General features: G+C 33.2%; 1 protein-coding gene, 1 long non-coding RNA gene and 1 pseudogene across 5 annotated transcripts; 1 reads left to right on the top strand and 2 right to left on the bottom strand.

Moving 5' to 3' along the window:
• Positions 1-2654: 2654 nt before the first annotated feature.
• LOC146933132 (uncharacterized) lies at positions 2655-6307 on the top strand. 3 transcript variants are annotated; one of them, XM_085704860.1, is made up of 3 exons: positions 2655-2737; positions 3260-3292; positions 3455-4648. In XM_085704860.1, exons 2-3 carry the CDS (start codon positions 3276-3278, stop codon positions 4167-4169), a joined length of 732 nt encoding a protein of 243 aa, XP_085560986.1. In that variant the 5' UTR covers positions 2655-2737; positions 3260-3275; the 3' UTR covers positions 4170-4648. The 3 variants fall into 3 exon arrangements, 1 of the variants encoding a protein (XP_085560986.1); XR_015007372.1 differs by lacking the exon at positions 2655-2737 and adding an exon at positions 5886-6307 and having other exon boundaries at positions 3144-3292; positions 3455-4585; XR_015007371.1 differs by lacking the exons at positions 2655-2737; positions 3260-3292 and adding an exon at positions 5886-6212 and having other exon boundaries at positions 3387-4585.
• A 236-nt stretch (positions 6308-6543) lies between these two features.
• On the bottom strand, positions 6544-18462 carry LOC146933131 (mannosyl-oligosaccharide glucosidase GCS1-like; annotated as a pseudogene). The gene is made up of 22 exons (XR_015007374.1): positions 18119-18462; positions 17946-18019; positions 16794-17045; positions 16428-16598; positions 15614-15700; positions 15395-15463; positions 14741-14837; positions 12871-12953; positions 12641-12748; positions 11408-11529; positions 11103-11210; positions 10942-11015; positions 10240-10365; positions 10103-10170; positions 8904-9053; positions 8773-8823; positions 7972-8028; positions 7702-7851; positions 7355-7446; positions 7133-7242; positions 7000-7063; positions 6544-6921 (listed from the first exon to the last, which is right to left on the bottom strand). The product of XR_015007374.1 is annotated as a mannosyl-oligosaccharide glucosidase GCS1-like (transcript).
• Positions 18463-21990: 3528 nt separating this feature from the next.
• LOC146933130 (uncharacterized) lies at positions 21991-22986 on the bottom strand. Its single transcript, XR_015007376.1, has 3 exons — positions 22881-22986; positions 22712-22801; positions 21991-22263 (listed from the first exon to the last, which is right to left on the bottom strand). It is a non-coding gene; the product is annotated as an uncharacterized LOC146933130 (long non-coding RNA).
• Positions 22987-23350: the final 364 nt, after the last annotated feature.

Here is a 23350-nt window from a genome sequence, read left to right as displayed (position 1 = left end):
TTACTTGTTTTTAAATTTTCAAGCACTGCCATTTTAAATTATCTATTTCATGCTATAGAAATTTCTTCTCTCAAAAAAAGAATTTTTTTCTTTAACTGTAGGCTTATATATATTTCGTGCTGAATCGCTAAAAATATTTTATTCTGTATATATATTTCAAGAAAAGTTTCTTCAACCTCATTTTTGGACAACATAAGTCTCAAAAGAAAATTTGATGGCTTAGATACAAAAAAATAAATAAATTAATGCCTTGATCGTGTATCTGAATTATGAATACAACCAAGACCTTTTTTTTGTTAGGATAAAAAAATACGTATGTTGTTCTTGGGTTAGAAAGAATATGCTAATCTTGAAAATAAAAATTTGGGGTTGTTCAAGTAATCTGCCTAGTTAGATTACCAAGTTTTTTTTTTAAAGGGTGATATATAAATGTCCTTTTATGTTATTTTACATATATCAGTTAGTTGAACCGTTATTTTTACCAAAAAGTTCAACGAGCTTATATATATTAATTTTTGTGAGTAAATATTAATTTAATATTATAATATAAAAGACATGTTAAATTATTAAATTTTAAATAATTAAGTATTAATGTATCTGATAAAAAAGCATAAAAATCATTAATTTATATCCTCTAAAAAAACAAGTATTAATCTGTATAAATTTTATTATGAATTAATAATATCATTTTATGTTATTTTACATTTATTAGTTAGTTAAACCATTAATTTTACTAGATACTTTACGTTGAAAAAAGAGAGAAAGCAAGAATATATTTTAAACAGTAAAGAAAATAATTAGATACGTGAGGTGTATTGTGTTATTGTGCTTCCATATAATCCAATGGCTATAAAAATTGGTCCATTATGGACCAATACTTACACAGGTCCAAGCTAAATGGCACCTGGATGGAAATTATGAGTCCTTGTTATGTTTTTCCCTCCTAATTTTCAATTTGTATGATTTTGTCCATCACTTTAGCAGTCAGTTTTTTTAGACTCAGCTTTTTTGTATTCCTTTGTGTACAATTTTTACATCAAGTTGAACTCTCTTATCCCACCTTGTTGAATGTTAATTAGAGCCGAAAAACATCTTGTTCACATTTTCCATTTAGTTGAAACTTCCTTTCGTAGCATGATAACACGGGATTCATTATAGTTAGTTTGGGTGTGTGAGTGATCGTGGATGATTAATGTTTGAGTAAACCATCAAATTGGTACCTGTCATTGTATCAAATTCTTAAATTGGTCTCTGACTCTATTAATAACTCAAAATGGTCCCTGTCTTTGTCAAACGTTTCTCAGATTGATCACTACTCTATTAGTTGTTTTGTATTTTGTGTGTTAATGGTTCAATGTCTTTTGGATATTATTTAGTGGTTAATGGCATAATGCCTTTCGGAACTTATTTGGTACATTAATGACTTAAAATACAAAACAACCAATAGAGTCGGGGACCAATCTGAGAAAAGTTTGACAAAAACGGTGACCATTTTGAGTTATTAATAGAGTCAGACACCAATTTGAGAATTTGGTACAAAGACAGGTACCAATTTGATGGTTTACTCAAACATTAAAGAAACAGAATGTAAAGATTTCCTTCCCCAAATAAAGGAACGAACAACATCATCAATACTATCATCAATACCACTAGGCAGCCAAAGATTTTGCATAGTATAAATAGGCATAGCAGTAATAGCACTTTTCGCTAAAGTGACACATCCAGATCTACTTAAGATTCATCTTCCATCTGGCTAACCTACCATTGATCTTATCCAGAATAAAATGAAAATCAAAGTTGAGTTATTAACCCTAGGTACTTACCAAGTTGAGTCGTATGGCTAAAGTGTAGAAGAGACTCTAATTTACGCGTCTTGGACCGAGGCACATTAGAGGAAGTTGTAAACTTAGACTTCTGGATATTGATATTCAAGTCGGACGCAAGACAAAATTGTTGTAAAATATCTCGAACTGAACATTTAGCTTCAGTTAAGAGAAGACAATCATCAGCAAACAAAAGATGAGAGAAACAAGGTCTATTGGAGATCTTTACTGGTTTGCATACATTACAGATAACCTGATCTTGAATCATAAGGGACAACTTCTCCATGCATAAGACAAATAAGTAAGAAGATAGTGGATCTCCTTACCTTAAGCCCCTTTTAGGTTTAAAGCTATCAAGTTTTTCACCATTCCATTTTAGAGAAAGAGAAGAAGAGGTAATGCAACACATAATAAGGTTAATAATAAGAGTGGGGAATCCAAACTCTTAAAGAGTTAGCCGCGAGAAATCCCAATCCACTTTATCATATGTTTTTCAAAATCAACTTTTTTTTTTTGGTTAGGTAGCCTAGTGGCTAGAATTCATCTTATAAGATGAATAAGTGGGGTGTCCGGGGTTCGAACCCCAACCCCTGCATATAATAATGCATTGTCCTACCAACTGAGCTATGCTCACGGGACAAAATCAACTTTGAATAACAAAAGACCTTTTTTACCTTTCTTCTTGTGCATATAATGAACAATTTCTTGTGAAAAAGGAATATTTACTCTAATTAGTAATAATGTGATTATTTTGTGAATAAAATAGTGAGATTTTTTTTACATCAAATAGTGTCAATTTTTTATTTCCTAAAGTATTAACCCTAAATTGTTGTCGGAGTAAATAGAAGGGTTTAGAGGGAGTGGTTAAAAGGGTAACCAGAGGAGAAAGGGAGATTGGAAAAACCTAGCATCAGGTAAACCACTTCACTTTTGTATTATGTTTACTTTACTCCGTAATTTGATTACTTTACATTAATCAAATTTCTTTATTAGTTATGCTATTGTGTTTTCAAATCGGAGGAGAAAGCAGTAACTCAGTAATATTTTGGGTTTAATGCAAATGTAATGAAATATAAACCCTAATATTTATGTTAACTTTTTTCTCTCTTCCCAGAACAGAATGAATCACTGTCACTAATTAGAATCATCCTATAGCATAGTCAGTGATTAAGTACACTAAAACGTACGTGTTGTTGATTTCAGAAGCCGGTTTTTCAATTCTTGACAAAAAAAAAAACTCTTAGCTCTTGAGCTCTTAACTTTTATTTGTAGTTTGCATGATTCTATTCTTGAGCTCTTAACTTCTAAAGGGTTTAATATTTTTTGTGGAATTTATAATTTAACTTGTGTTTTTCAATCCTCCTCCTAGTTTTGAGTTTCAATAATATTGTTCCTTCTTTTCGAACTGATTTTTGAATATATTCAATTTCAATCAGTGAAAGTTTGCAAGTCATGGAGGACGATGGAAGGTAATATTCATCGAAACCACAACTACTTTGTTCAATTCATTATTCTCTTTTGTTTTGCATTTGCCTTTTAACTCTGTATTCTGCTACATATGCATGTAGTCTTGTATTATTATTATTATTATTAGTATTATTATTTCATTATATGTTTCTTGTAAAGTGTAGTTTTAAAGAGAAGTCATTTTCAAACGGGGATGTCTACATTGATAGCTTCAAGGGTGAACTTTGTCATGGCAACGGAAAGTACACATGGTTAAATGGAACAATTTATGAGGGCGATTGGGTTGATGGACAAATGACAGGGAAAGGGATTATGAAGTGGGTTAATGGTAGTGTTGTCGATGGTTGTTGGTCAAATGGACTTAAAGATGGATATGGAGTTTATAGATTTGCAAATGGGGATGTTTATAGAGGAAATTGGGAAAAAGGGAAAATAGAAGGAAAAGGGATTATGAATTGGGCTAGTGGTTCTGTTTTCGATGGTTGTTGGTCAAATGGACTTAGAGATGGATATGGAGTTTATAGATTTGCAAATGGGGATGTCCACACTGGACATTGGAAAAAAGGGAAAAAGGATGGAAAAGGGATTATGAGATGGGCTAATGGTGATGTTTTCGGTGGTTGTTGGTCAAATGGATTTAGACATGGATATGGAGTTTGTAGATTTGCTAATGGGAATGTCCACGCCGGAAATTGGAAAAAAGGGAACATGGATGGAAAATGGGTTATGAATTGGGCCAACGGTGATGTTTTTGATGGTTGTTGGTTAAATGGAGTTAGACATGGATCTGGAATTTATACAAATGCAAACGGAGATGTCTTTACTGGAAAATGGGAAAAAAATGAAAAAGGATGGGAATGGGATTATGAATTGGGCTAATGGTGATGTTTTTGATGGTCGTTGGTCAAATGGACTTATACATGGATCTGCTGGAGTTTATAGATTTGCGAATGGGAATGTCTACATTGGAGATTGGAAAAAAGGGAAAAGGGATGGAAAAGGGATTTTGAATAGGGCTAATGGTGATGTATTTGTTGGTTGTTGGTCAAATGGACTTAGACATGGATCTGGAGTTTATAGATTTGCAAACAGGGACTTGTACTTTGGTAACTTCAAGAATAACCTTTTCCATGGAAAGGGAAAGTTCACAAGGTCAAATGGAACAATATACGAGGGCGATTGGGTCGATGGAGAAATGTTAGGGAACAGATTGATGATACCAGGCTTTCTATGGAGATTTTTGAAGGCAATCAAATCTATTATTAGCTAAAGCTTAATTTCAAACTTAGCATCATGTAAGTTATTTGATCTTTATAGTATTATAGAAAAAGTGATATAATATTCATGGTCAGTGGTCACATTTCTTTCAACTGTTCTATACTTAATTTTTATAATCATGGCCCTGTGTAGAAAATAATTTGACTAATAGATTTTATGGCTTCAAGTGTTTATAAATGGTTGCAGACGGGTTGGTAAGTTCCATGAAGCTAGAGTTTATTACTTGTATTCATGTGTACTTGCTACTTGCTTCCCAACTCAAATTAATATAAGAAATTATTTATTATGCAAGTTACGTGTTTCAAGTTATAAATGGAAAATTGGATATACTGTCAAGACCATTTCTGTATGGATTAAGGTACATGAATTCCACAAGAAAATCCGAAGGGTTTCAATTTTTCCACTCACCATTGATGAGCTTCATCTATACAGATGGGAGGCTATCTAGATAGATTGATGATACCACTCATCTTTGTACTTTTAACTCATACCAACTTCATTTATGTAATATGATTATGGCTGCGTTTGTTTTGTTTTAAAAAAAGATGAAGCTGATTTCTGTTTGTTACTATCACAACAAAAACTCTAGATTCATTTAACACAAAAACTCTAGATTTTAATTTTAAAAAAATCTGAAACAAACACATTTGAAAATAAATGGTTAAATATGTTTTTAGTCCCACTAAATATATCAACGTTTAATTTTAGTTCCTCTAAATTTCCTATGTTCATAATAAAAAAAATTCTATTTTCAATTTTAATCGTTTTTTTACAAAATTTTACGTTTTGTGTTGCAAACGAATTTTTTTGATGGCATATCATTGATATGAACATAAAAGAATATTAGTTTAATAATGTAACTATTTATTCTTAAATTTAAAACTTTAATCATTAATTTGAAGTTATAGATAAATTAATAAAGAATCTGACATCTGTGATAAGTGCATGTTATTGGTAAGTTATAGACACACTTATCAGAATGATGTGAAATCTGCAGTGAGGATAGTAAAGTTGTTATCAGGAAACCAAAAAATATGTTTGTGATATTAGTTAATTAGGCTGCTGAAATTTTTATGGTATGAGCATCTAATGCATATTGATATGTTTGATAGGAGTAAAACTTGCCCAAAATTGATGGTAAGACCCAATTCTACATTACAAACAGTTAGCTTCCAAAAGTAAAATTTGTTAACTTTCACACATTTAACAAAAAAACGATTGGCATTTTGTGGGATGTATCTCATATGGACATCACATGTACTCTGTGTTTATGACATCTATTCTCATGCTCACCAGTGTTTTGTTTTTCCTATGCAGAGATCATGACGATGAGAAAGGCTGATCTCATATACTTCATACTGAACACTACTCATGGACATGATGATGATGATGATGGGAGGGCCATTTGGTATAGAAGATGAAGATGTACAGTCAGGAATTTAGTTTAGCAGTCAGTTGTTTTTGGAGTCGGCTTTTTTATATTTCTTTGCATCAAGTGGAACTCTGTCATGCAGTTTCAGTTTTAGGATTTCATTTATTGTTCACTCTATTCTCAAAACATCTTAACCAATTACATTTTATTTTATGTCTCTTATTATTCACATTTGCTGGTTAATTGAGGTTTCAAAGCATTCATCATGATAGCTTGATAGCTTGAGGTTCCGTGTCGTTAGCTGGTTGCGTGATTGTTTATTAATGTCTACTGCCCTACTCATAATCGTTGAGTGGTATTTTTGTTGCAATTTTTCTTTTGTGCATTAGATCCTTATTTAGTCTACTCGGGCAGCTAGCTTGATGTAATTTGTAGCTTCTTTACATTACATGGTTAAATCATTAAATATGCTTTTGACCAATTACGTCAACATTAACATTATCAAAGCTGATTGATTTCACTTTCTTCTCAGTTTTCACTGTCGTAAAACTGAGAATTTTGGCTCAGTTAAGATAAACGCTCAGGTAACAAAAACATCAGCAGTTATGAACTCATAAAGACTTATTTATCAAATAAACGATCCATTACTCATTCAGTGCTTCCAGTATGCTAGACTGGATGGATCATAATCTGTTCCTCATCCATCATACTGGGATTTGGGAGGCTTTAGAAATTGATTCACGCTGGAATCTATAAATTTTAATATTCAGCTACAGCATGGTACGGCATATTGCCTTAATGGTACTCATGAACGAAAGCTGAGAAGAGACTTTCTCCTAAATTATGTCATATGCTTCCGCCATCGTTAATACTACAGTTGATGTCCAACCCGTAAATGGATGTGCTCCTTTTCCCTTGCCGTTAACCTGATCGTACTGCTCCCACAAAAATCCAGTCTGTTGATAATTGTGCACCATATTTCTGCAGTAAAAGGGAAATACATAAGACCGACCAATAGCTTTAAACAGGATTCAAGTACCAAACAAACTCAAATAATACCTAATTAAATTGCTCCTCAATTCTTTGTACATGGTTTTAGCTTTGTCTTGATATGGCCCACTCTCTGCAAGAATCAACTTACACGTTAGTTTCAAGAAGCAATGAATAAAGTTGAATATATGCAGATATATACCTTCAGAGTAATGGTGGAGTGCTGAAAGAACTCTGTAATTCATGTTTATCCAAATTGTACCTCTCCAATATGGAGCCTCATGTTCTGTGTTATATTTCATGTACAAGGAACTGGAGAATAAACAATATCATTTTGGTTCACTTTAATCGAGTAATCTGCATATGCTGAATAAGGTCACTCAAATTTAATACAATAAAAGTGCATAAGATTGTAGACTGAGACCTTGTTTTGGCAAGAGAATGTAGTCCGTAGTCAGTCCATAATAGGCTGCGATTTGAAATGAGTTCAAGCTGCTTTTCCAGGATCCATGATCCCTTGAATGAGATAGTAAGATTTAAAAATGTGTCAGTTTGTTTGTTTTCTATTTAATGGCAAATGTTAATGTTAGTAATTAGTTGTTAGAAATGATAGTGAGAGGAGTTGAATCCACAACCCTTATATTTCCAACTTCTTCCCTCAAACCACCTTATCACTCCTTAAAAACGCATCTAATTGTGAAATTAACCAAACAAGATCTTAATAACTTAGCATAAAAAGTCATGACATTCAGAGTCAAGTGCATTGCTTACAGATGGAATGATTCTCCCCATGAATGGGAATAAATTAACATAACCAATTTGAGGAACCAACTTCAATACGGGCCTCTCCAAAACTTCCCGGACAAGCTGGCGAGTCACATGATTGTGTCCTGCTTTCAATTCTTTCCGTTTAAGTTGAACCTAGCTTGGTTAAGCATGTAAAGGAAATTATTAATCTCAGCATGAAAAGGGGACCCATGTATTGCTAATCTTGCCACAGTACGCGTACTGATAGTAAACATAAATAACTGGACAACATACCTTTTCCGTATGATTTCCAAAATCAAAGTATGCTCCATACATGTCATCAAAATGCATCTGAAAGGAAAAAAACACAAATTAGGGATGGACATCACTGCTGTAGAAAGTAATTGACTCTCTAGTTCTACCAAGCAAATATTTGATGAAAGTCAACTGCATAGTTTGCTTTCAATCTTCTTTTGTCAAAAAACAATTAGAAAGAAATGAAAAACCAGACTATTTACCCTCAATTATCCATAAAGTATAAGCACGCTATTTTTCTTAGACCAGTTCAAATCTAAATAGTCAATATATAAAAGATGTAAAAAAAACATTCTATGTCTAAGCAATATATTCAAAGGTCCTATGCATATACATGCACCGTCTTCGTAAGAAGTTCGCATTCCTAGATAATTTGATCATAATCAGCTTGAAGAAGGTCTAGATTGAAAACCTAAGGCATCACTCTCACGAGATGCATTTTCACTATCTAGATTATAAGAAAAAAAGGTCAGGCAAAACCTTCTTTTGCAAATTGTAAAACTTTATCCTTTAAGGAAAACTGAAAAAAGGTCTTATAAGTTATAAATAAGGAAATGAAGGAAAAAAAAAACTTTCTCCAGAAAATAGCAATCTGTTATTCCTAGTACTAACTAGTTATTATTCCGCAACAAGTGCGTGTACTTATTTTTCTCTTCTCTTTTCCTATCTTTATTCTCTTCTCCCGTTTCAATGCAGTATCACCAACAGCAGCGATCCATAATGAAATATCAAGGTGTGCAACAGCTCTGAAGAAAGAAAGACGAAAGCACAGGTACATACCTTGTTCAATATCTCCAGATCTGATAGCAATTTCACAGTAGAACCATAATTCTGCATCATTTCATTCAATATGTCAATTAAATTAGGTGATTGTTTTTTTCTTCTTCCTACATTTATTGTTTACATTGTACCTTTTCAGGTTTAGTTTCCTTATTCAACAACTCTTCAATGGAACGCATGCATTGTGCTGCAAGTAACACCCAACATCTAAGATCCAAATGGCGTTCATCTGAACTTGGGTGAGAAGCTCGTGGGTAATCATCCAATCCAGAGGTCAGCGTCTGGAAGTGCCAGAAAAAATGTTAGATAGAAGCACATGTCTACGTTCAGGACAAAGAAAGCTTTGTCATAATATAATAGAGCAACATAATTACTGATCCCCGTGTGTACTGTGATCTCAAAGAAACAACATAGCTGTAAAAGAGAGAGTATGGGTTTCAGATTCATCCTAGGCACGAGTCAATGACATTCTACTTTTTAGTAATAAAAGAGAAAGCCAAGCTATATAAACAACCTTGTATTGTGAGGGCTGTCCAAGCTATATAAACACTACACAGACCATACCTCTAAGAAATGTGGGACTAAATCCACCCCTTAACACCCAACACAATGAAGGTATAGGAGGCTTCAATGAAGGCAACCAAAATGCCGCAATTACGCGGCTAGGGGCGGACCGCAATGAAGGCATAATTTCCAACAAAAACTGTTGTACTAAGTAGGTTCAATCCTGTTATATAACATTCTATATGAATCTCATCAGCCATTTTGATAGCACTAGCTTCTGTATTTAAACATGCCAATCACTGGCGGATACAGAAATATTTGTTAGTGCGGGGAAAAAATAGTCTATAATTTATTCATACAAGTTTATACTTTTATAAAATATACAATTTTATGACCAATATCCCTCAAAATAGTCTATAATATATGTAGGACAGTATTTGTTTTTGAAAAAATGATATATTTTTTAATTATGGTGTGTACTTGATGTTAAAAAAGTGAAAATAATTAGAAGAATAAATGATGAAAATTAGTACTAATTTATTATACTTTAACTCTTACATTACTTTCTACATTTTAACTATTTCATATGAAAAACAACTATATTTTTATGGGGACAAATAAAAATAAAAAAAGACATTGTTAAGCAAATTTTTTTCCTTGTGGGGGCTAGAGCCCTCGTGATGATATACATGAATCTGCCACTGATGCCAATGGCTGTTTTGGTCAAGTTGACCTACTGGGAGAGCTGGAATTGAAATTATATATAAGGTCGGATAGTATTGTCCTATTGTTAGATCTTTTCCGTTTTACGAATTCATATTAGCACCTGGGGATTCAATTGAAGTGTTGTCATATTGTCCCGTCCACGCCAATAGTAACTGCTCATCTGTTCCCCTATGTTAAAAAGAGATAATAAATATAAAAGGTCAGAGAGAAACAAACTATTTGAAGTATAGCATATACCTGACTGAGTTTCATTGTACCATTGGAACCATGCATCTAATCGACCAAAGGCACGCTCCAGGAACAGAGAGATCTCACTTCTATCCATCACATTGAATTCATTATTCTTCAAGCCATTTATTATACCTAAAAAAACATATTTAGAGTTTCTATGGTTAGGAGATAGATAACTAACTCTTGGTGGGGTGCACAGAATTTACAGAAATAAAAAGATCTTAGATACTGCATAACTGTGTCACTGTAACCCGAATGCTGCATTACTGCTACATGCTTTATCTTTTATGCCCCCATGATCATATAGATTTTCCTTCATTCTTAAGGATATACTTTTAGTTATTTTACGCATTAATTGATTTCTCAAAACAATGCAAGTAATGAAAACAGCATCAAAATCTAAATGATTGCTTTCCAGCAGCCCTAATACATTTTAAGATTTTTTCAGTATAACCAAACTAATGCTATCCATGCTTCAGTTCTGAAACGATATTTGTAAATATAAACACTTCATATAAATTGTCAAACTATTTAGATAAATGTATAACTTTCTGATTGTTCAAACTGTTTGGCATGCCTGAACTTGCCAATAAGATCGTATTTGTTGCCTTCTTTTAGAAATAATGATTCTCATAAGCCATAACTAGCGGGAAATAAAATATCATAAAAGGTAAAAATAGAAAAGGAATGTTAACATATATGATATACCATTTAGTGCTAAAAACAGCGTTGGAGGATTTCCATTTGTTGGATGCTGAGGAACATACTCCTCTGGGATCCTACTGCAAATACAGAACAATCTGTGTCACAAGGATAGCTAAAAAGATTGCTGCAATCATTTAAAAAGAAAAAAAAAATTAATACTAAACCTTAGTGCTTCAGCTCCCAGAATTTGTTCTCGTGGTATCCATCCATCAATGTTCATCAAATCTAACCAGCGTCCAATGATATCCAATGAAATATGAATATCCCAACGCCTGCTTAATGTGCATAAGTGAAAATAAAGCAAATTTTACTGACCAGATATGATTTGTTTATTAAATAATACCAATATGTCTTGCACAGTCAAGATAATACAATTTCATCTGCACATTGGGAGAATTTGAAACAAGAACAATAATAATTGTGTTGGTGATGGTGGTCATGAATTATATTACAAGCACTGGAAACTGACCAGATTACAAGTTGATGAAAACCTTCATCCCATAAAAATCCTCTTGGAAAGGTTGATCGACATGGTACAGCTGTGTAAAGCTCGGCAGGCCAATATGATATATAAGCAGCATGTTCACTATGCTGCAAACGAAAACAACCCACTTTGAATTCTAAATTGTGGGTAACTTAAAGTTTAAAGCAGAGTAATAATATAATGGTATAGAACAGAAAACTAGACCCACTGACTGAAACTAATTAAAGAATAGCAAAGTCACACTGCAAGATCAGGAGTTTCGTAAATAGTGAAATAAATAACTGCATATTGATACTGATAAAGAAACTAACACCAGATATATATTCCAGCATATAATAATCAAATTAGACTTCTATAAAAAAAAAAAATCTCCCGTAAAGAGATTGATTGAATGATAGATAAATGTTTCACAATATCTTGTCTGATTAGACTTCTATAATAAACCAGAGAATGGCCGCCTATCATAAGGGTTTCATTAAACGAGTTTCTATGCATGATAACAGTTGTGTCTAAGAAGCCTTTGGTAGTAAATGGATGTGGAAGACTGGCAGTTTTCCCCCTATTTATCAAATTGAGCCTCTTCTGATTAACTAGTTAATTACCATAACGAGTCCTAACTTCTTTGATAATCCTTTATTTTACTGCTTCATTTCTGCTGGTCGTGGAAAATCTTGAGTTTGTACAAAGAGCTTGAAACATTTTTCCATATGTAAATCGAATCCAATTTGAAGCTTCTAGGAGAAAGGGCAACGAGAGCAAGGCGCTTCAGCAGTGTGCATGCATGCGGTTATTTGGTGCTTACGATTAGAGATGCGTGCCACAATTTTCAAGAATAACTTTTTTCCGCTGGTTGTATCGTAAATTGGTCATTTACTCATTATATCTTATGTAATAGCTATTTCTATTTGGTTTCTTTGCTAAACATCAGCATGAATTTCTAGTTAATTAACTTGTCTTAGTTTTCTATAGGAATAAATTCATTTCTGGAAGCACCTGAAGAAATTTTCAATTGAGTAAGAATTCAGTCCTTTACTGGTTATCAATCTCTTGTCTTGTACTTTTTTCTCTGCTGTCTTTAAATTTTATACTTTATCAAGACTAAATAAAACACATGAAAGATAACGTTCAAACTTATGATAATCATATGTCACATTATATGACATTCAAGGGTGGCATACTCTTCAATAAGAACTATACCAAATTATAGTAAAATCTTACAGTAAGGGTTCTTGATAGATCAATTTTTGACTGGCCATAGAAGTAACCAATGCCACCTAATAAGCTTCCAACAGCAGCCTTACCAACAGAAACGGATTCCGAATCCTCCTGGAAATCCAATGGTATGATAATTTACTTCCATGAATGTACCCAATCATATGAAACTTAAAAGAGCCGTAATACTTTTGAGATAAAAGAATAAATAAGTTAAAGAACTACCAGCGCAATACCTTCTCAGCCAAATTGAAAATCTTCTCAATCTTTTCATCATATGCTTGTTCTTTATATTTCAGTTCATCGGACAGTGAGTCTCCTAACATTGACCAGAAGAACAAACAATTCCACACTGACTTAGAACATTGATGTTAATTAAATATTATTAAAAAGTAGCCTAGTTATCTTTAAAGTAAAATAAAAATATTTATACATTAAACATCCTTTGAGTCAAAAACCAAAAATCAATTTGAACGCAAAATAGAGATATCTTCCAAATTTAAGTCATTAATGAACACACATAAGTAATACAGATGTATAAATCCCCATGTTATCCGTCAACATCAAAAGTTCAAAGAAATGAACCACTTTTGCCACAAAGTAAATTATTAAATTTGTTCTCCTTTTTCATGAAAGCACATAAATACACACACCATAATTTAAAATAAATACAACAACAACAACAACCAAGCCTTATCCCACTAAGTGGCGTCGGCTACATGGATCAAATGACGCCATAGTGTTCTATCATAGACCAAATTTGGATCCAACTCATTGACCTCTAAATCTTTTCTAATGGTTTCTCTAATAGTTTTCCTAGGTCTTCCCCTACCTCTTTTAACTTGACTCTCCTCCATTTGATCTACTCTTCTTACCACGGCATCTACGGGTCTTCTCTCTACATGCCCAAACCATCTAAGCCTATTTTCTACCAACTTTTCTAGTATAGGTGCTAGCCCCACTCTCTCCCTAATGGTGTTATTCCTAATCCTATCATGTCTAGTCTTACCACTCATCGCAACATCCTCATCTCTGCTACACTTACTTGATTCTCGTGTTGACTCTTAACCGCCCAACACTCCTTACCATACAACATCGTCGGTCTGACTGTTGTCCGATAGAACTTTCCTTTCAACTTAAGCGGTACTCTCTTATCGCACAAAACCCCTGAGGCTCTTCTCCATTTCAACCACCCAGCTTGAATACGATGGCTTACATCTGCTTCTATTTCGCCGTCATTTTGTACTATGGACCCAAGATGTTTAAACCGTGTAACTTGGGTATGATATGATCTCCAACTTTCACCTCCAAGGTAGACCTACTTCTCCTTCCGCTGAAGTTATATTCCATATACTCCGTCTTGCTTCTACTCAAGCGGAAACCTTACGCTTCTAAGGCTTGCCTCCATGTCTCTAGCCTCCAGTTCAATTCCTCCCTCGACTCACCAAGCAATATTACATCATCTGCAAAAAGCATACATCTCGATGCTAACTCTTGGATGTGTTCTGTCAGTACATCCAAAACTAAAGTAAAAAGATAAGGACTTAGGGTTGACCCTTGGTGCAATCCTATTGTTATGGGAAAATCTTCGGTAGCCCCATCCTGCGTCCTCACATTAGTCGAAGCTCCCTCATACATATCCTTGATAACCCTAATATTGGCAATCGTAACCCCTTTCTTCTCCAGGGCTTTCCACAAAATATCTCTCGGAACTCTATCATACGCATTTTCCAAATCAATGAAAACTAAGTGTAAGTCTTTTTTATCTGTCCGATATCGCTCCATCATGCGTCGAAGTAAGTAGATCGTTTCCATAATCGACCTCCCAGGCATAAAACCAAATTGGTTATCCGTAACTCGAGTCTCCTTTCTTAGTCTTCGTTCAATCACCCTTTCCCATAACTTCATGGTATGACTCATTAGCTTAATTCCCCTATAATTTGCGCAATTTTGTATATCCCCCTTGTTCTATAGATTGGAATTAAATAAAGTGCTTCTTCTCCACTCGTCCGGCATTTTCTTCGTCTTCATAATCTCGTTAAAAAGTTTTGTGAGCCACACAATTCCTCTAAATAAATAAAAACACTACTCAAAAGTGGTAGAAACCTGTAAGACTATTGACGCGCTTTTCTACTCTTGAACTTTCTGAATTAGTTGCAGAGATAAACACAATATCTGTGGTGAATGGAAAGCCACCAATAATCTGCAGCATGAAGTAAAAAAAGAAGGGTTAAGTAGGATTTTGTCCCTATAAAATGAGTGGTGGGGTAAATTATTTAAATGTTAAAAAGTGGGGGGACTGTATTTTGCGGATGATAAAATTGACAGACTAAAATCGTAAATCAACAACAAGGGAGGGACCAAAAGTGCATTTAAGTCTAAAAAAATTAGGGGAGTTACATGTTAACATGGCACCATAGAAATCATCGGATGCCACATTGGATGATCGTGTGAGTGACCTTCCATAGACACAGACAGTTTATGGATGTCATATTACAGCAGGGACCAAAAATAGTGCTTTTATATTTTAGGGATGAAAATCAAAGAAATTCTTTTGAGGACCAACATCAAATTCACTGATTTTATACAGACCAAAAATACATTTAACTTAAAAAAAAAAAAGAGAAGCACAAGTTGACAGCAAAATCAATTAGGAAATATGTTTTCAAGTTACAATTGGATTGTCTGTCTACACACACACACAAATGTGAGCACAAGTTTTGTAAAAATGGATTTCAGAGAGTGCATATGTTCTGTTACCTGAAAAACTAACACATTAGGAGAATCATCTGATGAGTCAGGTAGCTGCATTTGAGCATGCTTTCTTGTCTACCGAGATATGCACATAAGTAGAGATATCAGCAAAACCCACAAAGTTTTATAACCACGCAACTTCTATTACATTTTTATTTTTTAGAAAACATCTATTACATAAAAATTATATCATTAGATAAATTTAATTGAAATACCCTAACTTACCTGTGATGCAAGGTTTTCCTCAACAAGATCAGACAAATTGTGAAAGTGAGGTGTGTGAAATCCAGAGTAATGCAGTTTCAGATCATCCTGGAAAAGAAAAACATAAGAAAGTGAGTAATGGGATTAGGCATAACATTACAGATAAACAAGAACAAAAATTAGGTCTGAAAACTTGCATTTGAAGTAATATGAAACTAAATAAAAGCACATTATGTGTGCTGAGCGAGATACCCCTTTTTTCCTTTATAAAAATATTACCTCTTTCCTCGTACATTTTCTACATATAATTACTTAGTAAAGATTATAGGAAGATATAGGCCGTAGTTCCGGATTTAATCCCTATAATCAAGGGATTATGGTTGCACATTTACCATATATAAAAATCACAAAGCTAAGAGTTAATCTCTCAAGCAATTCAAATCAATTTTAAGGTCGTATTCAAGTTGGTATCAAAGCAACATGGAGACTGTTCACGGTTGAGGCCATGAGAAAGGAGGTCATGAATCTGGAGGTCATCCACAATGCTCATCATGTAATAATATTCATTGGAGTAAAATACAAATTGGTCAAAAAAAGATGTACCCGAGACAAGTGCTATTAGATGATTGGATTTCGGAGAAAATTAACAAATGTTACTAACTCTCAGCCTCCTTCGCCTAAAACAAAGTTCAAGGATGGCACTGACAAACAAAATATTGTAAGAAGTTGAACATTAAGAGTATCTCTAACAGACATGCTGTCAAACTTCTATAGCTATTGCACACACTGGTAATGCTATATATGGTTCGTCTCTCTCACTCATCATTTGTTAGACTAGGTCATATAGCTGCCAGTCTCCAATGTGTCTGTTCGAGAGCCAGATGCAAGTAACGAACTCTCACGAATGTTCAAGTTTTCTTTACCTACATCAAGAACATTACCACCTTCATCAGCCAAATAGAAAAAGAGCTGGGCATCACTCCCAAAGTCCTCATTCCACTTAGACCTGGGGTTGGACCACAAGAACAAAACTCATTCAATCAATAAAAATCATTGAATATAGCAATGTTGTGAGATGCGGGTACTCATACAGGAAAACAGACCCATCATTATCTACTTTCCAATAAGGTAAAACCAGAACTAAAGTTGTTCTGCGATAATACGTATAAGAAAGTGATTTCAAGTTAATAGCATCGCTTACTTATCAATCTGCGCATCAATCCGAACTGCCCAATCCCCACCATAACCACTGCTTTCCCCCTTTGATTTTATAAACTTGGTAGTCAAGATCATGCCATGGTCAACCAGTACTTGATGCCCATAATCACGTCCATTATGCTTTGTCCAACCATAAGCACTTAAGGCATCCTCCTGTCTGCAGACATGCCTCAAGTGATTACTACCATCCTTCACACCGATCCCCATTAATCCAGCCATCAAAGATTGTGGAGTCCTGATATAAACACACCCAGCAAAAAACGTAAAAAAGTGAGAGTCAATTGTTGATGATATTGGCATCCCACACAAACAGTCTAAACCAGATATATAGACACCAACTTCTGTGGAATAAACCATTAAGTCAGTCCCTAAAGTATCCCTCTCTTTCTAATTTAATCTATAAAGTATACAAAAATAATAAGTAGTCCCTAAAGTATTTGAAATCCGTAACTTTAGTCCCTCTGTTAAGATGTTAATCACTAACATGACAAATTTTCATATAATTTAGAAACTAAAATCATAGCTTTCATATACTTTATAACTTTAAAGACTACTTAATTTTTTTTATATGCTATAAGAACTAAATATGAGAGAGAGAGAGAGAGAGAGAGAGAGAGAGTGAAACTCTGACAACTAAATTGATGGTCTATCCAATTTATGTGTGAAGCAGGATTTGCAGGCATAAGGCCATGTTTGGATAAAAAGCTTATTTTGCAACTTATAGCATAAGCGCTTATGAATAAGCTATTTCTATAACTCAAGATAAAATAAAGTCAAACTACTTTTTTTATAATCTAAAAGGTATTTTCATAAGCTATCCTAAAGAGTTTATGAAAATAAGGTGAAAACACCTTATGAACTCATCATAAGTTGTTTTTATTAGTTTAGTTCTCCCAAACAGTGTTGTAAATGTTTACGGCAGTAGATAAACTCAAATAAGCCAATACAAACTGGCCACAAATCAGTCAAATTTTATGCAACTAGGATATACTTAGAGATTGTGTGCCATTTACAAAATCGCCAAAATAGTATCTGCTTCCATTTCAGTGCAAACAAAATAAAACAATGTATAAATTATCAATAAATAAATAAATTAAAACACAACACAACACAAATGGAAAATGATAGTATCTACCTGGCACGAATTCCGAGATAGAGATGAGGACGATACGTTCCCCAATACAAACTTTCCTTATGCTCACCTTGAAACTGCAACAACATTGAAAATCGATTCATTATTCAAACAAACCAACTTTGTGAAAGCAAAAATAAATATAAACGAAGAATGCTGAAAAGGTTGAAGTTGACCTGAGGAAGGTCCATGATCTTTGGCGCTGGAAAAGGTGTAACGACACGAGGAAGATGAGGTTGTGCTGCAGAAGTAACGAAGTGATGAACGAGAAAAAAGATGATGATGAAGAAGAAGGTGATGGCGAGAAGCAGTTTGAATTTTGAAGTTGAATTTGTTTCGTTTTTGGTTCTGTGACGGTTAGAAGAAGCTTCTTGGCGGAGAGGATCGGCTTCGGGTTCAGCAGACGAAGATCGGACTCTGCTACGAACGGTTGTTCTTACATTTCCGCTCATTTCTGCTGGCTGGATAGTTCGTTGACTAACTGAGTAGAGAGCTGTGTTTGCACTTTGCACTATAATGTAATGTAACGACTAGTTTAGTTACATTTACATACAACTTACAAGTTAAGTCAAGTAAGATAAATTATTTAAATCATAGATAACTAATGTCTTCTAAATTATTATTCTTTCTATTATTGGACATTTTTTAATTAGAAATATAATTGGATCAAACTAAACTCATACTTAATACCATAAAACTTTATCTTGTGTTATTCTACATTGTGTTATCATGTTTGTCAAATTTCCCCTTTTTAGATCAATTTTGTTTTACTATTCTTTTATATTCCAATTTGTACCCCTAGCTCAAAATTATAATTTGAACCCAATTAATTTGTTTATTTCTTTATCGGAGGTAGATACAATATTTTTTTAACACTCCCGCTAACCTTTTCCAGCCCCATTCTCAATAAAAAAAAAACAAAATTAATATAAAAACATAGACCAAATAATGTGACTAACATTTTCATACTTCAGATTTTATTTCCTTAATCCCCTCAAAAAAGAAAAGATTTCAATTATTTATCCTTCAGATTTTAGTGAAAAACGTTCTTTCAAAAATAAATAATATCACTTGGTTTATTTTTTTTTTTACATGAATATGACTTGGTTCATAAAAAAGAATAAATATACATCGTCAAAATTCATATTATTGGTGAAATAGTAGTTATTAGGGTCATCATTAATAATACTAAATTTACCTTGTTTTTGAAATAAAAAACTATAAAAATAAAATCAAGAAGTTCATGGTAAATCTACCACATGCAAAAGGAAATGAACAAGTTCAACTATATTTCTGAAAAACACAAGTAATTAAAAAATTAATTCTAAAATATATCATGCTTACATCAAACAGCAACTCAAATAAATGATATCAATATAAAAATTTATAATAAAAAAAGTGAAAAGAGAGTTATTAGTTTGAGTTAAAGAAGTTAGAGATTCTGACTTTGAACCGGACGAATGAGAAAATATTAATTAAAATACTAATATTTATCTAGTTTTTCTAAATGCTAAAGAAAATGAAATATTAATTTTGATAAAATAAAAAAAATAAAAAACAATTTGGTAATGGAAAGTAAAACAACACTGTTTTCTACATGTTCCAAATTTATAAATATATCAAAACTTGTGTGATTTGTACAATTTCAAATAATGGTACATTAGTTTTTCAAAATTAAAATCCATCCAAGTTCAAGGTAAACATTTAAGAGCAATCTTATCCATTGATCTTTATTAATATTAAATCAACGGTCCTTGTTAAATTGACCTAAGATGGGGAAATATGCCAATTTCATCATGCTAAACGTTGCCGGATATTATATCAAGAGTAATGATATTTGAACAACTATTTGCTAACAACTTTTTTATGACAACCTCTTTTCTCTTTTTTTTTATTGATCAAAAACAATGGAGAAAGTAAAAGGAAGAGAGAGAGTAATAATATAATGTGAGTATGAGAGAGAAAGTTGTCTAAAAGTTGTCAAAAAATGTTGTACAAATATCATTTCTCTTATGAGTAAATAGGCAAAAAAAAACCCCTGAAATTGTAGCATTCGTCAAAAAACCCCTTGACATTAAAAAAACTTCAAAAACCCTCATGAAATTGTCAAACGTTAGTCAATTACCCCCCTCCGTTTGTTTTGGCTGTTAAACCATATGATGTGGCAAGTAAATGTACACGTGGCACCTTCACATTGGCTGAATTTTATGCCACGTCATAGGGGGTAAATGACTTTTTTTTTTTTTGCTTTCTTCATCTTCTTCCTTCCAATTCTTCATCATCTTCAACATCACTTTCATCAATGTTCATAAAAAATGCAGAATTTGTTTTAAGAAACAACAATCTATCAACAACATCATCTCATTACTTCACTTCCAACCACCATCAAGTTCCATGATCCTAACATCACAACCACTTTTCCATTCATTGTAGCTCACAGGTTACCAACATTAAGATTTAAGACTCAAGGAAAATTTAAATTCAGCAATAGCATTCTACTCAATTTTATGATGTTTTTGTTTTTGAAGATATAGTTTAGGCTTTAGATATGTATGTACTAGTGCTTTTGTTGACATAATTTATGGAGTTAGTGAAGTGAATTTTTGTTGATTAGCTTAGGTGGTGTTATTGTTGTTGATGGTGGTGGAGGTGAAGTATTGAGATGATGATGATGTTGTTGATAGGTTGTTGTTTTTTGAAACAAATTCTGCATTTTTTATAAACATTGATGAAAGGGATGTTGAAGATGATGAAAGAAGTGGAAGGAAGAAGATGAAGATGAAGAAAGCAACAAAAAAAAGTCATTTACCCCCCTATGACGTGGCATAAAATTCAGCCAATGTGGAGCTGCCACGTGTACATTTATTTGCCACGTCATATGGTTTAACAGCCAAAATAAACGGAGGGGGTAATTGACTAACGTTTGACAATTTCAGAGGGGTTTTTGAAGTTTCTTAAAAATTATGGGGTTTTTTGACGAAAGTTACAATTTCATGGAGGTTTTTGCCTATTCACTCTTTCTCTTATACCAAATACCTTTTTTGAACGAAGTATATATCAATTATGAGAAGGCGACATTGACCGGAAACTAGTTTTGCCCCGACGTTCAACAAAATCAAACATTCTGCAGTTATTTTAAAATTGCAGTCAGCTTACATAGCAATGTCACGAATATTCTTCATTAGATATCCATGTAAAATTATTTTACTCTATAAAATTAAACTCCTATATTAATGCTTTTGTCAAAATAGATTTTTGAACCCTTATCATCATTAACTATTAAATGTAGGGTTAAAAATGTTTTTGGTTCCTATAAAATTGGGAACTTCTAAATTTAGTTCTTACTTAATTTTAATAGATTTTTTAGTCCCTACAAAAGAAAATTACTTTTAATTTTACTCCCTTTTACAACAAAATTTGTTTAATTATTCTTAAACTCTTAAATTTTTGAACGATTTTTTTAGGCAAGTTTAGAACACTATGAAAGGTTCATTAACTAAAATTTAGAATTTTTTGACGTAGAAATCAAATTTTGCGAATTTTTTTTGCAGAGGAACTATTGGTAATATTTTTAACACGTCTGCAAAAAATTGTTCAAAAACTCCAGAGTTAAATTAAACAAATTTGAATTGAGGAGGGACTAATACTGAGTGCAGAAATTTTTTTAGAGACTAAAAGAACTATTAAAATTAAGCAAGGACTAAACTTAAAAGCTTCCAATTTTATAGGGACCAAAAACATATTTAACGGTTAAATGTATGACAAGTGATTATAGCCATGTAATAACAAAAATATGGCTTCCTTCAACAAACAGAAGTATGGGTACCATTGAATTGGTGCTACTCTGGATGTAGAAATAGAAAGGCAACCAATGATCTCATTAAAATCTAATGAAAATAATAAATGATTGGACTCAACTGGTTAATGAGTTCCACCAAAGGATGAATTATTATAGAGAACTGAAGGATTTTTTACTGGACTTTATTTATCTCCCGACCAAATTTACCAAGTCCCTTTTTCTAGGAACTGAAGGATTAAGACAAAAAAAAATTAAAATCTAATTAAATACTTTACAAAGCAATGGAATTCATCGAATCATGTTGCATGTTTCTAAGAGATGTCCACAAGGGCTTGAACAAACCATTAATTTCTTCTATCCTAAAAAGCAAAAACGATCAATTTTCTTCTATTGTTTGCTTATTTTGAAGCAAAACAAAGGACCAGTTTCTTCTAAAAGCATAATCTTGAAAATGAATAAAACCAGGGAATGAATTCATCACCACCAAGAAACAGGGCCCAGACCTTCATGAGCTAATGATCCCTGTAAAATAGAGAGACATTATATCAATCCTCCATCAATGTTCAATGCTTGTTTATTAGGATTTTAATCTATCTTCTATACAAAACATATTGATATGGCAAGTAGTTCAAACACACTTTCTTTAATCGGTTTGTTTATGATGCAATTGGTGAGATTTCGGTTCATAATCAATATATCTTATCATAATTACAACTTCTTTAAAATATGGAAGACATAAAACATAGGAGAAGGGGAAACAATGTGAAAAGCGAAAATAATGTGATATTGATATCATGGTTTTGGTTTTGATCATCCATGAGGGAAGTGTGTTTAAAAATGGAAGATATAGGTATTGATTAGTGGGGGAGTAAAAATAAGACCCCTCGTGATTTTAAAATAACCACAGAAATGCATGAATCAAGGTAATGAAGAAAGTAGATACCAAAATTGGAGAACAAGAAATACTTACATTAACCACCATTGGAGCAAATGGCTTTGATTCTTTTGCTTGCTCAACCGGAATTGATGGGTAACTCACACTTTGAACTTGGAATTTGATCTGCCACGCAGTAACCAAATTTTTGGTTCGTCTTCGATGTTTAAGCATACAATTGAGATAAAATGAAAAGGAGTCTAACCTCAGAAGAATCATCAATTTCAAGATCTTGGGAATTATCAATTTCAAGATCTTCGCTTCACGAAAATTCCAAAACCATTTGCCTTGGTTGCTGTAAATTTCACCAAAAGGGAATTTTCAAGGAAAAAATAAATGTGGTTATGCTTTTGTATTATGTTCGTAGTTCACCCAAAAGTAACATTGGATAGTGGCAGCGTCACCTTGTTTTTAGTACATAGTGGCTTGGGTAGGGCATGTGATCGGTGGTAATATAAAGGGTTAATATGTCTTTATCCCCCTGTAATATAGGCGAGTTCCGGTTTCCCCCTGTAAAAAAGATTCTTTCGATTCCAACCTTGTAAGATAAAGATTCCGTCGAAAACCCCCCTGAGCATATTTGAGACCCCCCCAGCAGATGATGTGGCAGGATGAGGCATGACATGGCATGACGTGGCGCGCCACTGGGTATTTGTTTTTTTTTTAATTTTTTTT

Source organism: Medicago sativa, chromosome 4 (assembly GCF_051527215.1).
Source record: "Medicago sativa cultivar Bolivia chromosome 4, Bolivia_mono, whole genome shotgun sequence".
Lineage (NCBI taxonomy): Eukaryota > Viridiplantae > Streptophyta > Magnoliopsida > Fabales > Fabaceae > Medicago > Medicago sativa.
The sequence above is the reverse complement of the archived record's forward strand: the minus strand, read 5'-3'. Positions and strand labels throughout refer to the sequence as shown.